Source organism: Neopelma chrysocephalum, unplaced genomic scaffold (assembly GCF_003984885.1).
Source record: "Neopelma chrysocephalum unplaced genomic scaffold, ASM398488v2 Primary Assembly neopelma1_165, whole genome shotgun sequence".
Classification (NCBI taxonomy): Eukaryota; Metazoa; Chordata; class Aves; order Passeriformes; family Pipridae; genus Neopelma; species Neopelma chrysocephalum.
The window spans coordinates 732,586-748,007 of record NW_020897827.1 but is presented as its reverse complement, the minus strand read 5'-3'; the positions used below and the strand labels follow the sequence as shown (position 1 = coordinate 748,007).

Here is a 15,422-nt window from a genome sequence, read left to right as displayed (position 1 = left end):
TTTCCTTAGACCCCTCATCCTGATGCTTGAATCCCTCCCCCAGATAAGAGCAGGACTGACAGCCAGGCTCTGCTCATCAGGCTCTGCCAGAAACGAGGAGGAATCAGCACAGTAATTAAATGTGCAAATAATTGGAATTTGGGAGTTAGAACAAAAGGCAGAAAAACAATCCAGAGGGGTTTGGAAAAATTAGGAACACAGAGAAAAACCTAATCAAGCAGAAAATAGCCTGACTGGAGCCAATGGTTGGGGGCTGAGGCCTTTGGAGAGCTCCTCCCCTGGCACTTGGGGGGTCTCGGTACCATTCTGGGGCAGAACAAGAGTTTTTGGAGAGATGTGTCCCTGCTTGCTGAGCAGGGCTGGCTGCAGGCTGAGTTCCCGGGAAAAGTTCCCAGATCTGTGCTCCTGGTGCAGGGCAGATTTCGGATGCAACATCCATGGAAATAATCCCCCAGAGGGGCAGCCACGGAAATGCAGCTGGTGGAGGTGGGGGAGAGATCCCTGAGGCCGGCGGGGTTGGGCTCTTAGAGGGGAGAAAGTGGTTTTTCACTGCAACGGGTTTGCTGGGGATTAAATCTTTCCTGCAGACTCACCATTCCCAGCCACAGCATTTCCCTGGGATGAGCTGGGACATGCAGAGCTCTCTGCAAGCGGGAGATAAATGGAAGTCGTGAGCTGGTTGTGGTCTGCTGGACACAAATCCCCCTGGCAGCATCCTGGGAGGGACTCGTGGCAGGGGAGAGCAGCAGGCTGGAGCCACGCCCTGGTGCCACTGGTTTGTGCTCACGCCAAGCCTTGCTGGGATTTCCATGGGGGGATGTGCTGGTTGGTCATTGCATCCCCGGGGAAGTGGTCCAGAAGGTTGGGAGACAAACCCAGGGCACCTGGAACTGTGCCATGGACATCTCAGGGACCAGACTGAGGCTGAGTGACATCCTGGGCCACTGTGCCTTGGTTGTGGACGGGGGGATGTTTCTGAGGACCCCTGAGGGGACATCCCGTGGCTTGGAAGGATCTTCTCCCTCCACCAACAGGGACAGACAGGCAGGGGTGTCCCCATCAGACAGCAGGCACTGCACATCCTGGAAGAGCCAACCCCACTCTGACACCCAAACCTGCCCCAGCCTCAGCCAGACCCATCTCCCACCATTCCCTGCAGAAACACCTGGCCAGGTTTGCTCTCCCATCCCGGGGCTCCCCCAGGGTCAGAGGACACGGCTCAAGCCCCACGGGGACACGCTGCAGATGCCTCCCAGCCCCTCCGGGTGCTTTTGCCAGCGCTGGAAAGGACCTTTCCTGGGGATACACTGCGGGGAAAACCAGCCCAGGGACATTCCTTGCCCGGCCAAGCCTCCGGGTTTGTTTCTCCCCAGCAGCCGTGGCAACGATCCCGGCTCCTGCTGCGGATCCGCTCCCCCATCGCCCGAGCCATGGAAAGGGGGACAGCGGGAGACCCTCACGGGGCCCAGGGGGACCCTCCAGCAGGGACCTACTTCATCCCACACAGGGTAAGCCCCGGAGAGCAGTTCTGCCTCTGGATTTCTGGGATAGGGGGTGGGAAATGGAATGAGGCGGGAGGAGAGAGGGGCTGGGGTCGGGATTTTGGGGGGGCACTGAGGGCTGGAGGGCAGCAAAGCTGGTCGGTACAAAACGCCTCCCTGCTCCCTTTAGAGCCGGGAAGGCCATCCCTGCTCAGGGACGTGTCCCCAGAGGTGGGGACTCTCCAGGGGTGCAGTTCACCCACGTTTGCAGGGCTGCGCCCCTGGAAAAACGGGGGTCAGAGGAAGCCACCCCCTCCTCCGACGCTCCCACCCACCTCCCCCGGGAAGCAGCTCCCCTCCCTGCTCTCTGCCACCAGCCCCTGTCCCCTCCGCTCCCTGCCAGCAGCCCCTGTCCCCTCCCTGCTCTCTGCCACCAGCCCCTGTCCCCTCTCCTCCCCGGCTGCCCCACTGACAGGGCACTCCATTAAACCCGGAGCAGGCATTCCTGGGGTTTTCCTTCCCCTCCTCTCTCTCAGCCCCGATCCCTGCGATGTCCCCAGGGAGCCGTGCCGGTGTCCCAGCAGCCCGTGATGATCCTCCAGCAGCTTCCAGGGCCCGGGGCTGTCCTGGCCCCCCCCGCGGGACCCCCGCCCGTCCGGGGAGGTGCGTGATGGGAGAGGTCGCAGAGGTCAGCGCTAAACCCGGCTTAACTTCATCCTCTTCTCTTTTTCCAGCCTTTTCCCGACGCAGGGCAGGCAGGGCGGCTGTGCCCACCCTCTGTAGCCTCTCAGGAACAGCCACAACCACCCTTGGACGGCTGCTTGGCCCCATGGGATGGGCTTCTGGGAGGTTTTACCAAACCTGAAGTCTGGGCTGGCTTTGGCCACACCAGGGGTGCTCCCAGGGAATATTTTTGGGGGTTGGGGTTTTGTTTGTTTGTTTGTTTGGGGTTTGGGTTTTTCGTTTGGGTTTTGTTTGGGTTTTGTTGTTTGTTTGTTTTTAATTCACTTGCTTTTTTTGTCCAAAGCCCCATTTCATGGGGGCATGGGTGGCATCACCAGGGTGACAGGGGCTCCATGGCCATGTGAGGTGGGACCAAATGGGGACAAGCTGGGACATGGGGCAGCCCGTGGGATGTGCAGGCAGGATGTGCAACTTTCTGTAGGGATTTCACCCAACCTTGTGCCACCCAGGGCTGGGGGAGCAGAGACAGGGGGGCTTGTGGTCTCAGTACAGGCCATGGACAAAGCTGTGCAGCGTTGTGGGGAGGAGGAAGGTTGAATTGTCTTTAAAAATCCATGGAGGAAAGATGATGCTGAAAATTGGTGTGGAAAGAAAAGAGAGACCCAGCCCAGCCCCTCAGAGCCCTGGGCGTGGGTGGGATCCATTCAGAGCTGCCAGAACTTCATGTCCTTCTCCCCAGTTCAATGCCTGGCTGCTGGCCCACTCCTTCCTCCCAGCTCCAGCTTTGGCCACCTCCCAGGCTGTGCTGGGATGCTTCTTGCTGAAGGGCCACTCACCTCATGGGTGTCCTGGGAGCCCATCCCTGCAGTTCTGAAGCATTTGGGCATCTGGCACATGGGGCACAGGGATGCCCAAATGCTTTTTTTTACCCAGGCTCCAGCTAACAGGGACTCACAGGTCACAGAATCATGGAATTCCAGAATGGTTTAGGTTGGAAGGGACCTTAAAGCTCACCCAGTTCCAACCCCCTGCCATGGGCAAAGACACCTTCCACTAGATCAGGTTGCTCCGAGCCCTGTCCAGACCTCCAGGGATGGGGCAGCCACAGCTTCTCTGGGCAGGTCTCGTGCACAAAGCCAGCAGGAGCTCAGGGGGAGCCCCTCTGGCAGCTTTACAGGTATTTTCCAGGGGAATTTCCCACCTGCATCAAATGGGGATGTTTCATTGGGGATGCAGACCTGGACTGTGTGTGTCCTCTGCAGTCGGGCTGACCTCAGCCAAGGGGAAACTCAGCCAAGGGGACTGGGATGCTGATGTGCACATGCACGGCTGCTTTGGGTCCCAGATCCTGGTATGGAGCCAGGCAGGGGCTGAGGAGGCACCAAATGTCCCCAACCTGCTCTTCTCCCAGACCCAGCTCCCAGGAATGGTGATGGGGGCCCTGGGGATCATCCCCGTGGAACTGCCCCAGCTCCTGCCTCCTCTGGGGGTTTCTGAGCATCCTGTGTGTGACATGGCACAAAGCAGAGCTGACCTTGGGGTGCTCCCATGCCCTGCCACCCCAAGGACACCAGCTCTGCCAGCTGGTGCCCAGGCAGAGGCTTTGCCAAGCCATGGAACGCTGCCAGAGCCGGAGCAGTTCTCCTCCGAGCGGGTGGAAAGTCTGGTGCCTCCAGCACCACTAATCAGCCCTTGCGAGCAGCCTCCAGTGAGCCAGACCAGATGTTTAATCACATTTGGAAAGAAGAAAGGGCTGAAATATGGCTATTTTAAAGCTTCATCCGAGCAAAAGAATTTTTAAATGCCGCATGGGCCTTCCAGCTTGGGGCGGGGGAAGTCTGGCTTCGCTCCCGCTGCTTGGGAACGAGGATGAGCCTTGGTGCCGCCCCATCCCATGGCTGTGCTTCTCCTGCCCTTGCTCTGATCCCTCTCTGACGCAGAACCCTCCACATTCTGGCAGATTTAATCGAGTTGATGATGATTCAAAACTCCCAAATGCACCAGGTGCTGATGAACAGCCTGGCCATGTCGGCACTGACGTCCTTCGGCTTTGGCCCATCCCCAGCCACTGCCCAGGTAGGGGCCAGGGGTGCTGGGTGGGCAAAGGGACCAAGGGAGCCAAGAGGTGGGCAAAGGAGTGGGCAAAGGGACCTTTCCAGGGCTGCTCAGGAGAACAGAATGACCATGTCCCACTCTGGCACAGCACGGGACTCCTCCGGGTGCAGAAGCTGGGTGGTCTCAGCCCAGCTCAGTGCAGGCTCTGCAGCCCCCTGTGGTTTTGGAGCTCTCTGTGCTGGTTTGACCCCCAGCTCTGCCAGCACAGGTCACATCCAGGCTGCTGGGAGGTGGTTTAGCCCAGCTGGGAAGAGCCAGGACCCTCCCTGTGTGCTCAGCAGGCAAGGATGGCTCTGCAAGGGCTGTCATTTTAAAGTTCGCCTCGAACCAAAATCACATTAAACATTTCATCTCCTCGGGGGGAAACAATGGTGCTTTCTGGGCACGGGTGGGAGCTGGGCTCTGGGCAGCTGCTGTGCTGGCTGCCAGCTGGCACCTCTAGGCATCCACCCCCTCCCTGCCCTCCCAGTGCCCTCCAGTGCAGTGCTGGCCCAGACTGGACCCTGCTGTGGCTGGATCAAAAGGGCTCTTCCCAGCAGCGTTTTGAGGTCCCATCTGTGGGGCTGCCACCCCCCGTGTCCCCAGCAGCCGGGTCCCCACGCTGGCTGACCGTGGGGCTTTGTGGGGGGCCGAGCCCACCCAGCTGGACCCCGGGAGCAGCCAAGTGTGGCTCCATGGGAACTGCCTGGCTGGTGCTGTGGGAGCAGGGGCCCAGGGGCACGAGGAGCTGGCACGGCCCTGCCTTTTGTTCCTCCCCACAGGCGCTGGCGATGCCTTTGCAGCCCGAGGAGGAGGAGGAGGAGGAGGCTGTGGTTTTCCACCATCACTACATCCCCTACCCAGGTCCTGTTCCCATCCCGCCGTGGCTGGACCCGGAGCGGGATCGGGGTCCAGGGGCTGTGCGGTTCCTGGGCTCCTTAGCTGAGGATGAGGTGTGAGTAACGAGGGGGGGCCTTATGCCACCTGGTCCCTGGTGGAACAGGACTTCCAGCCCAAGCTGGGACACGAGGGGGAACATCAATGCAACATTCACTTGTCCTTGCTCCCCTCCAGCAGTGTGGTGCCCCCTCCTCCACCCCCCAGTGCCACCGGCACCGTGGGACCCAATGTCCCGCCAGCATCAGGTAAGGACACGTTCTCCCCATGTCCCTCAACGAGGAACATCTTCCCTGGCTTTGATCAGCCAGGCAGCCCCACCGAGGCTGAGCCTTCCCTGCTCCCTGTATCCATCCGATCCAGGGCGGGACATCCCTTGCACATCCTCCAGCTCCTCCCTTTCCCCACAGAGTACTACAGCGTGCTGGAGGAGAGGCTGTGAGCTCCGTGCTTCCCAACGTGGTTTCTCTAGAACATCCCAGCCCGTGATCCCAGAAGATCCTGGATGGGTGCTTCAGGATACCCATCAGTTCGGGGTGGTTTCCTCCCCCCGAGCCGCCTCGAGGCAGGGGGTGTCACGAAGCCTGTCACCCAACCCCAGGTGACATCCTGATCCCAATCTCTGCGTCCACGAGGACTCGGTGGCACGGGCTGTGCTGTGTCCTGGTGGGTGGGGAGAGGGGAGATGTTCCCAGCCCAGATGCTCCCGGTCTTCATTAGTCCCTTCAGATCTCAATGCAGCACATTGCCTGTAATTAATTTGCTTTGTTAAGAAAGCACCCTGCTGTCACTAATTAAGCATCTGTAATTACATGGGCTGATGGCTTTGTGCCTGAATGCAGGGCTCCCTCGGGGCTGGAGGGTGAGGGGGGTGCAGAGCCTCTTGTACCCGGTGGGGGGATAAATCAGTGCCTGGTGTGGGTGCTGGTGTGGCGTGGGGGGGTACTGGGGGTTGGAGGTGGGAAGCAGAGTGGGATGTTCCTGGTGTGACTCTTGGGAATGTTCTGTGTAGGGTTAAAGTTGGACTCGATGATCCTTGTGGATCATATTCCAACTCAGAATATTTTGTGAGTGCAGGGAGAGTTGGATCTGCCCTGCAGCTCACTCCTGGTGGGGGAGCCTGAAAAAGGGAGATCATGGAGTTTCCCAGGGTTCAGTGTCCCTCTGCTCACCAGGAAGCTGGAGGAAGTGGGGAGAGATGCATTTTGGGTGCTGGAAGATGTTCCCTGCCTCTGCTACCTCCCCAACCCCACTTTGGGGTGACAGCCCTGCTTCTGTCACCATCCCCAAGAGAAGAGTTCCTGGCAGGAGACCTCAGGGCTGGTGGTCCTCTGGAGCTCCGAGGATGCAGAAGGGCAGCTGCACCTTAAATCCCCTCCTGGTGCCCCCACTGGGCATGAGGATTGCCCTGCCTCTCCTCTGGGGTGGAAGGGAGACTTTATCCTCGCTGTGCTCTGGGACAGGCAGATCTTCCCCAGCCTGGCTCCTGCTGAAGCTGGACGAGAAGCCCCAAAATGTGGAGCAGGAGGGTCACGTTGGTTTGCAGCATGAAAGCCCATCTCCTCCAGCTGGGAACCCTCTGGCAGGTGGCAGGACTGGCTGGGCAGAGCAGAAGGGGAGGGAGACATCCAAAAGCAAAGCTGAGTTTGGTGGGAGACCAGGGTGGTGCACTGAGATTTCCACATAGACACAAAAAGGGAAGAAGGAGGCGAAGAGTCACCTGGAATGGGGTGGACAGGAAGGATGGGCTCAAGACATGACCCAATCTTAGCTTTAATATGAGAATAATGAGAGGAATGGGAGGGTGAAGCAATGGGAATTGCAACACCCATGATGGACGTAACCCCTGAGCCCTCCCTGGGTCACTGGTCAAACTGGGGCACTCTCCAGTTGCAACCTGGTCTAGTGGAAGGTGTCCCTGTCCATGGCAGGGGGGTGGAATGAGATGACTTTTAAAGTCCCTTCCAACCCAAACCATCCTGTGGTTCTGTGATTTTATGATTCTATGGTTTGGGCCATGGACCCACGGGGCTGGGTGGTGCTGCTGGTGGCAGAGACCAGGCCACAGTTATCTGAGCAGTGACAGGCACTTGATTTCTAAAAGCAAGACTGGAGTTTCCACAGGGCAGCCCAGAGCTGGCCTGAATCCTGTGTGCCCAGTGCGAGGGCAAGAGAGCAGAAGGAGAGGCTAATTACAGCCCTGTGGTGCTAATTGTACCTGTGAACACACCCAATGCAATGCAGACCCTGGCTGCCAACTGGGGCGAGGGCTGGCATCTCCTCCAGCCTGGGGTGGGAGTGGGGGGCGGCAGAGCTGAGCCCTCCAAAGTGTTGCTGGGACATTGGTGGCAGATGGGAGGGAAAGAGCACAGGAGCTCTTCTTCCCAAACTGAGGGAAGAAGAGAGGTGGGAAGCACGGGCACCACGTGCCTGATGTTGTCCCAGCTGGGGAGGTATCTTCCAATAATCTGATACTCTGCAGGGTGAGGTTTGGGGATCAGCCACGGTGCCAGCAGGTAACTGTGACAGGCCTTGCCGGGGTGATGGGCACGGACCAGGACCAGCTCTTGCTGTCCCTACCAGCTGAGACCCCCTTTCCCAGGGTTGGACAGGAGAGATTCCCAGATCATGGACACTTTTGTGGGTGACAGATCTGATCACATCAATTTGGAGTCACTGCAATGGCTTTTGATAGCCCGGGAGGGCACTCACCCAGCGTGACACCGGGGGTGACTCAGGGTCCCGGCGCTGACTCACTCCTCTCTCCACCCTCGGTGGGGTGCCCTGCATCCCATGGGAGCTGGTCCATCCCCAGGCCTGTGCACAGGGTGAGATACACACAGTACCTTCCCCTGGACCAGCCCCAAACACCCACACACTGAGACACCTGAGTCACCTGCCACGTTCCTCGGTGTCCCCGTGCCACTCGCCCTCCTCCCGGGGACGAGGGCTGAGCTCCCCAGCACCCTCTGGCCAGGGGCAGCATGATGGTGGTGGTCCTCCTGCTCCATGGGCTGCTGCTCCTGCCCTTGGCAGGGCTGCTGCTGTACAAGTACAACACCACCTTTCACTACTTCTGCAAGGTGGCCTTTTTCTACTGCTGGCTCGTGGCCATGGCCACTGTCCTGTCCCCCTTCGCGGCTCTTCGGGGACGCTCCGTGGAGAACATGAAGTGAGTATGGCCTTGGGAGTGTGGAGATGGTGTGGAGGTGGCTGGGCTTGGCTGAGGTGGAGGAGCTCCTGTGGTTTGTGGACACACTCTGCTGCCCTGACCAGACCCGGAGCTGTGTCACAGCCGGTGGTTGGGCCCTGGGGCCGTGGCGAGGGCTGTGGTCGTGTCCGTGTGGCAGTGAAGGTGTCTCTGCACCTTGTGGGGTGGTGGAGAGGTGCTGGCCATGCCCAGGGAGGGTTACACCACGATGGAGGTGGCCAGCTGGGTCGGGACTTGAGGTTCCTGGGGCAAGAAGGAGAATTGGCAAAGACTGGAGGTACCATCGTTAGCAGGGTGCAAACACACGTCCAGCGCTGTCTCCCTGGTACTGCAACCCTGTGGCAGCCTCAGGGATGATGCTTTGGCAAAGGCTGGTGAGGCCCTGGCACAGGTTGCCCAGAGAAGCTGTGGCTGCCCCTGGATCCCTGGAAGTGTCCAAGGCCAGGTTGGACGGGGCTTGGAGCAACCTGGGCTAGTGGAAGGTGTCCCTAGCCATGGCAGGGGGTGGCACTGGCTGGTCTTTAAGGCTCCTTCCAGCTCAAACCATTCCATGATTCTGTGTTTTTGGGGTGTCTCGGTGCCATCAGCTGCCAGGAGTGACACAGCCATGCCCTGATGAGTTGTGTCCTCGTGCTGTCACTGTGCTCAGGGTTGGTGGCAGCCGAGATAACATCACTGTGCAACACGAGAGGAAGATCTGGTTGCTTTTAAGGGTGTTGCAATCCCGTTGCTGGATTCCTGGGCATGATAACATACCAGCAGGAGTATAATTATGTCAGAGTGAAAAATACCCGAGCTTGAGGTATTCGCTGAGCTCCAGCGATCACGGATCTGTGCTGATGGATTGTGGCCCTCGGCAGGAGTGTGGTCAAAGGTCTGATGTTATCAGTGTGTTGTGCAGCCTCTCTGCCTGGTCCCTTCTGTGCAGGAATGCTGTGCACACATCATCTTCATCATCATCATCATCATCATCATCAACATCATCATCATCATCATCATCATCAGGCTTGGCTTTGCGAAGGAAGATTTGGGAAGGGCTCTACCCACGTTTTTTACAAGCGCGTTGGTGGCTAAAAAGGCCAATACGAGATAGACACGTCCGATTGCAAAAGGCACAGCAGAAGGACTCCTTAGGTGGTAAATTCTGCAAGGCACGATTCCTTCTGTGTTGTCTTTTCTCCTCGAGAGTGATCCTGCAGCTTTCTCAAAAGCATCAGCATCAGTTATAGATGGTGTGTCTCCAGACCTCCCGATTGGAGGCCAGAGTAGACCAGTTCTGTTGATCAATATGGCCAAGGAATGTGCAGGAATGCTGTGCACACACACACAGACACACACACATATCCCCATCCAGGGCTGCTCCAGCCCCGGTGCCAACGATTCCGGCTCAGGGCAAATCCCCGAGTGACACAGGGGTGACTCACGCTGCCTTATCTTGTCCCACCAACTCGCTGCCTTATCTTGTCCCACCAACTCACTGCCTTATCTTGTCCCACCAACTCCTCCCAGCTAAACTCCCCCGGAGCAGCACGCCCAGCTCCCTCTCCTCCGAATCCCAAAGCCTCAGGCTGGAGCGCATTCCTGTCATTAGTCCTGGCTCTGGGGCACTGCTGCTCTGCAGACACAGGGAACTCTGAGCCTGCAGGGCTGGGTGGTCTTCTGATTCAATGGACCCTCTAAGCATCATGCCTCCCTCTCCCTCTGTGCCTGCCTCTACTCTCTCCTCCCAGACTTCTCCTCGCTACCTGGTGCTGAGCCCTTTCCCTGTTCCCTGTGGGCTCCCTGGGAGCAGTCACTGCCGGGTATGTGGACCCTGGCACAGGCAATCTTTGTGCTGTGGATTGGACAGTGCCCAGCTTTTTACCTCCATTGTGGTGCTGTAATCCCTGTTGCTTCCTCCTCCCTCCATTCCACTCATTATTCTCATACTGAGCATCACCTTTCACTGCCATCCCAATCTTACCCTTCCTGTCCAGCCCTCTCTGGATGTGACATCACTGTGTGATGCCACACAAATGAAACCTCCACCTCTTCCCGACACTGCAGGTCTGGTGAAGCTATTTGTGATTTCCTCTAAGGAATGTATCTGGTCTTGTTTTCCCTTCCCTGCTCTTTCCTACTCCATCTGCATCACAAATCTTGGTCCCTGCAGTGCTGCCCTGGAATCATCCACATCTCTGTGGACCTGTCTGTCTCAAAACTGTCCCTCTGCGCATCCCTCTCCAGTGCTCATCCATCTGCATCTCAGCACCTCTTGGTTGTGGTCCAGCTCCTCTGGCTTTGGGTATGTGCAGTGCTGGGCTCTGGGCTTCCAGCCCACACACAGATCCAGCTGGGCACCTGGGGGTGCCTCCAGGTGAATCTCACCTGGCCAGAGGCAGCTGTCCTCACTGGGATGTGATCATTTCATCCCATCTTCCTCTCCTCTCCCTCCCCCTCCTTCCCCCTCTTCCCCTCTCCCTCCCTCCCTCTCCCTCTCTCTCCCTTCCTCTCCCTCCCTCTCCCTCCTCTCCTCATCTTCTCTTCTCTTTTTGCTTTCCCATCATCTCTGGACACCACAAAGCCTGTTTTTCCTCTCCCACCAGCTTGTGCTGGTCCCTGTCCTTCCTCAGCAACTGCAGGGCAGACTCTGCTCCCGAGACACCGAGGCCTCACCTTGGGGGTGGGTAGAGGGTTAGTTATGAGTTATACAGGCTATAGATTTTGCTGGGAAAAGCAAAGCATCCCTGAGACTGAACACAGATCCACCAGAGCAGCAGGCCAAGCCCAGGCTGGCCCCTCCTGCTCCCTGGGGCTGTGCAGACCTGCTCCCCACACATGTTCTCTCCGCAGGCTCCTGCGCGCCGCGATCCTGCCCCTCAAACGCTTCTGTGGCATCAAGATGCAGGTGAGGGGCACAGAGCACCTGAACATCGAGGAGCCCTATGTGATAGTTTGCAACCACCAAGCTTCCCTTGACCTCCTGGGTACGTGCAAGGGAGGAAAGGGGTGCCTGTCACTGCATGGGCAGCCTTTGGGGTGCTGCAGGGGGGGCCCAGGCTCGCTTTGGGGGGTCCCAGTGAGGTCAGCACCGGGATTTATGCAGGGAAGTGTGGTGGGCTTAGGCCAGAAGAGCTGGTGGGACAGGGGTGTGCTGCAGAGAGAGGGCTGGGACAACAGGAGATGATGCCAGGTCACCACAGCCACAGGGCTGGGTGGTTCTGGAAGCCACTTGGCACGACTTAAAGTCCTTTAAGTCAGGTTTTTAAAAAAATCCAACCTGGTGCTATATTAGGGTGCAAATGACTAAATAATCTGTCTGTGCACTGATCTAATTTGTCCCCTCTGGAGGGTTCCTCTCTGCAGTAATCACCTCTCAGGGATGGGGTGGCTGCTCTGCAAAATACCTTCCTGGTATCCAGCTGCTTTGTCCAAACCTGGGAGTTAATCTTCCAAGCAGTGAATAATTTTCCAAGCTGATTTTTCTGCCTCAGATAATCCGGGGTTGGGAAGGCATTTTAACAGCTCTGCCATCCCTCCTCCAGGCATGGTGGAGGTCATTCCTGAGCGCTGTGTGCCCATTGCCAAGAAGGAGCTGCTGTACATGGGCACTGTGGGCTGGGCCTGTTGGCTCACTGGCATCATCTTCATCGACCGCCACAGACGAGACGCTGCCATCGATGTCATCTCCCAGACAGCCAGGACCATGTGGCGTGAAAACGTGAGGGGGGCTGGCAGCAGGGGGGGACTGGGGGGGGGAAAACACCCGTGGGGTTAAAGGGGGTGAGTGGAGGACTGATGCAGAAGGTCCCAGGTGCCCTGGCTGTGGTCCAGTCTCACCTCTCTCCTTGTCCTCTGCAGCTCCGAGTGTGGGTTTTCCCCGAAGGCACCAGGAACCAGAACAAATCCATGCTGCCCTTCAAGCGTGGGGCTTTCCACCTGGCTGTGCAGGCTCAGGTGAGGGAATATCCTTATGTTCAGTCAAGGGTTGGACTCGATGGTCTTGGAGGTCTTTTCCAACCTAAATGATTCCATGATCCGCCCCTTCTGCTCACCCTGGATGGAGCGGGGTGGGGGTGCACCCTGGGACAGTGGGATGGAGGTGTTTTTGGTCCCCTGGGACAGGCACTGTGCTGTGCAGGACCCAGGGTGGGACAGGGACCTCCACCTGGGGAGGGGGTCTGTATGAAAGGCACCCCTGACCCTCCATGTCCTACAGGTTCCCATCTTTCCCATTGTAATCTCCCCGTACCGGGACTTCTACAGCTCCAAGGAGAAGAGGTTCACCTCTGGTAAGCGATGGACAAGAATTCCCATGCCAGAAGGCAGGGCTGGCAGTGGGGAGGAGGCACGTGGGGGTCTCTTTGTGGGACACTGAGGTGTGGGGAGGCAGCCCATGGTGAAGGTGGTTCCTGGTGATTCCTTTAACAGCATTCCTGGCCTTTCCCTTCTCTCCCAGGCACGTGCACCATCCGAATCCTGCCCAAGGTGGAAACGCGGGGCCTGAGGCCGGAGGATGTCCCCGAGCTGACCGAGGCTGTGCGCAGGGCCATGGCTGATGCCCTGGCTGAGATGTCTGGGGACCAGGGTGGGGGCACGAGCAGCCCCCAGTGCCAGGAGGACTCAACTGGGACCACTTATTAGGCAGAGGGAGCGAGTCCCTCGGGGACACAAGGGAGGTGGCACAGCCAGAGGCTGGGCCATGCTGTCCCCTTGTCCCCTGAGGACGTGTCCACCAGCCCTGCCACCGCCCCGGCAGGACGGTGCCCTGGTGCCAGGGGAGCAGAGCAGTGCAGGACAGGGACCAGGCAGCTCCCCAAAAACAGAGCAAGGTGCCCCCCAAAACCCCTGGTTATGGCTGTGCATCCCCTGTGTCCCCCACGCCTGGAGCTGTGTCTGTCCCCCGGGATGGCTCCTGCCTGCACAGTGGGCAGGGGGTGTTGCTCCAGGCAGGGCTGGGGGTTCACAGCACCATTTTCCACCCCTGACTTCCCCCAAGGGCGTGCTGGGTTCTTCTTCCAGAGGCTCCTAAAATGCTGTTGGGATACAGCCAGCTCTGGAGAGGAGTCCAGAGTGCTGCATGTGGCCTGGGGGGACACAAGCTCCAGGGGATGTTGCCACGTGGGAAGAGCATCCTCGACGCTGAGTTGTGAGCCAAGGCTGCAAGATTAAACAGGCTGTAGCTGGTGCTGGGTGTGCTTGTGTCCTGCCTGTGTCTGGGGAGGGGGAATCCTCCTTAGGACCATGTTGGGGGCCTGCATCCATGCACATGGAGCATCCCTATGGACACCACAGCGTATCCCTGGGGTGTGGTGCTGGATGGCGTGAGGAGCACAGGGCAGGGGGAGAGTGACACTGATCTGACCCTGAGGTAGAGCTCTCCCTGCCTTAGTAAGTGCACAGGAAGAGCATCTATTAAAACCCCAAATACCCAGAGGATCCTGCATTGTGCCCACCTGGATCAGGAGGCTTCCAGATGTCTCCCCATGGCTTCCAAACTGTGGCATAGCCAGACCCATCCACCAGCTGCCAACTTCCTTGGCTGGTTCCTCACAGTCAGGCAGGGATTTGGACATCTTTTGGCTCCTTCCCAGCTGAGCAGCTCCTGTCCCAACCACCTCAGGGTTGCAGCAGGGCAGGGACACCTGCAGTGGGGGGGCTGTCCCCTATGCTGGAAGCAGGGTGGGCAAGGCTTCACCTCCCATCTTCAGCTAAAACCTGCAAGCCATGGGCAGGCGAGGGCACAGCACTGGGGATTGGCATCATTCCTGCTCTCGGGAGCAGCCGGCTCATTATGGAGGAAATCCTGCAAATCTGTGGCAATCATCTGCCCAGACAGACACCAAAACATCAGCAGCAGGAAAGAGGATTCCCACAAGCAACAACTCACCAGACTAGGAACTGTCACTTGGAGGTGGTCAAGGGCAGTGTACACATGAAGCATCCCATGTCCTAGAAAACCCCTTTAATCCCTTCCTGCCTGGAGGGTTCCCAGTGTGCAGCTCAGTCTGTTGGGTCTGAACTGACTTGGTGGTCCCACCACACTCCCACCACCTTGGGTGTGGTTTGGCTGCCCAGAACCTTGAGCCCAGCAAAGGTTGGGTTTAGGGGTTATGCATTAATAGGAACACAGACAGGTTTGGGTTGGAAGGGACCTTAAAACCCATCCAGTCCCACTCCCTGCCACAGGCAGGGACACCTTCCACCAGCCCAGGTTGCTCCAAGCCCCGTCCAACCTGGCCCTGGACACTTCCAGGGATGGGGCAGCCACAGCTTCTCTGGGCAAAGCATTGTCCAAGCTGGACAGCCACGTCCCAGGCAGAGACCTTGCTGGCTTTTCCACTGCCAGTGGAAGGTGAAAGCTTGGGGAGAGAAAGAAACTTCAGCACAGGGACTCTGGGAGCACCTTGCCCTCCAAACATGGGATCTGCAGTGACCCTGCCCTGCTGCTTTGTTTGTCCAGCCCTGGCACAGCTGCCAAGGGCAGTGGTGGAGTCCCCACCCCTGGAGGGATTTAGAAACCCTGTGGATGTGGCACTGGGGTTAGTGGTGGCCTTGGCAGTGCTGGGGGAGCCATGAGCTCCTGGTGAGGTTGAACCACCCCTGGGATGCCTGTCAGGGCACTGACCCACGGCCACATCCCAGGGAGGGGGCAGGATGGACCCAGGACCATGCTCCCAACTCCTGCCCTTGGGGGTGGGAGGTCCAGCCTCCTCCGGGCACCAACACTGTGTGGGGCTGCTCCAAAGGGCAGGGGGGTGGGCACAGGGCTGTATCCAGCCATACCTGAGCAGGGCAGGCATGGGGACAGCAGCCATGGTCATCTGAGATCCCACAGAAAGAGGTCAGCCCCCTCCATGGCTTCCTGTGGAGTGATGGCACGTTTTGTCCAGAGAAGCTGTGGCTGCCCCATCCTTGGAAGTGTCCAAGACCATGTTGGACAAGGCTTGGAGCAACCTGGTCTCATGGAAGGTGTCCCTGCCCAAGGCAGGGGGTGGAATAAGATGAGCTTTAAGTCCCCTTCCAACCCAAGCCATTCCATGGTTCCCACAGCACTGCCTCTGCCCACATCCCCA

At 58.4% G+C, this 15,422-nt stretch overlaps 2 protein-coding genes across 2 annotated transcripts; both read left to right on the top strand.

The window, feature by feature from the left end:
- Window positions 1-471: 471 nt before the first annotated feature.
- On the top strand, window positions 472-5,598 carry PRR29 (proline rich 29). Its single transcript, XM_027701728.1, has 6 exons — window positions 472-486; window positions 1,374-1,508; window positions 2,018-2,144; window positions 4,126-4,241; window positions 5,042-5,214; window positions 5,334-5,598. The coding sequence occupies exons 1-6, from the start codon at window positions 472-474 to the stop codon at window positions 5,596-5,598; spliced, it is 831 nt and encodes a 276-aa protein (XP_027557529.1).
- A 2,542-nt stretch (window positions 5,599-8,140) lies between these two features.
- LOC113976500 (1-acyl-sn-glycerol-3-phosphate acyltransferase alpha-like) lies at window positions 8,141-13,534 on the top strand. Its single transcript, XM_027701731.1, has 6 exons — window positions 8,141-8,328; window positions 11,200-11,333; window positions 11,892-12,067; window positions 12,208-12,303; window positions 12,566-12,638; window positions 12,806-13,534. Exons 1-6 carry the CDS (start codon window positions 8,141-8,143, stop codon window positions 12,988-12,990), a joined length of 852 nt encoding a protein of 283 aa, XP_027557532.1. The 3' UTR covers window positions 12,991-13,534.
- Window positions 13,535-15,422: the final 1,888 nt, after the last annotated feature.

Bases quoted from the DNA above. Each gene is read 5' to 3' on its own strand.
- PRR29 (XM_027701728.1), top strand. The intron at 1,509-2,017 runs GTAAGCCCCGGA...CCTCTCTCTCAG, and splicing joins CCTACTTCATCCCACACAGG to CCCCGATCCCTGCGATGTCC. The intron at 5,215-5,333 runs GTGAGTAACGAG...GCTCCCCTCCAG, and splicing joins TCCTTAGCTGAGGATGAGGT to CAGTGTGGTGCCCCCTCCTC.
- LOC113976500 (XM_027701731.1), top strand. From the start codon at position 8,141: ATGATGGTGGTGGTCCTCCTGCTCCATGGGCTGCTGCTCCTGCCCTTG. The intron at 12,304-12,565 runs GTGAGGGAATAT...CATGTCCTACAG, and splicing joins ACCTGGCTGTGCAGGCTCAG to GTTCCCATCTTTCCCATTGT. The intron at 12,639-12,805 runs GTAAGCGATGGA...CTTCTCTCCCAG, and splicing joins GGAGAAGAGGTTCACCTCTG to GCACGTGCACCATCCGAATC.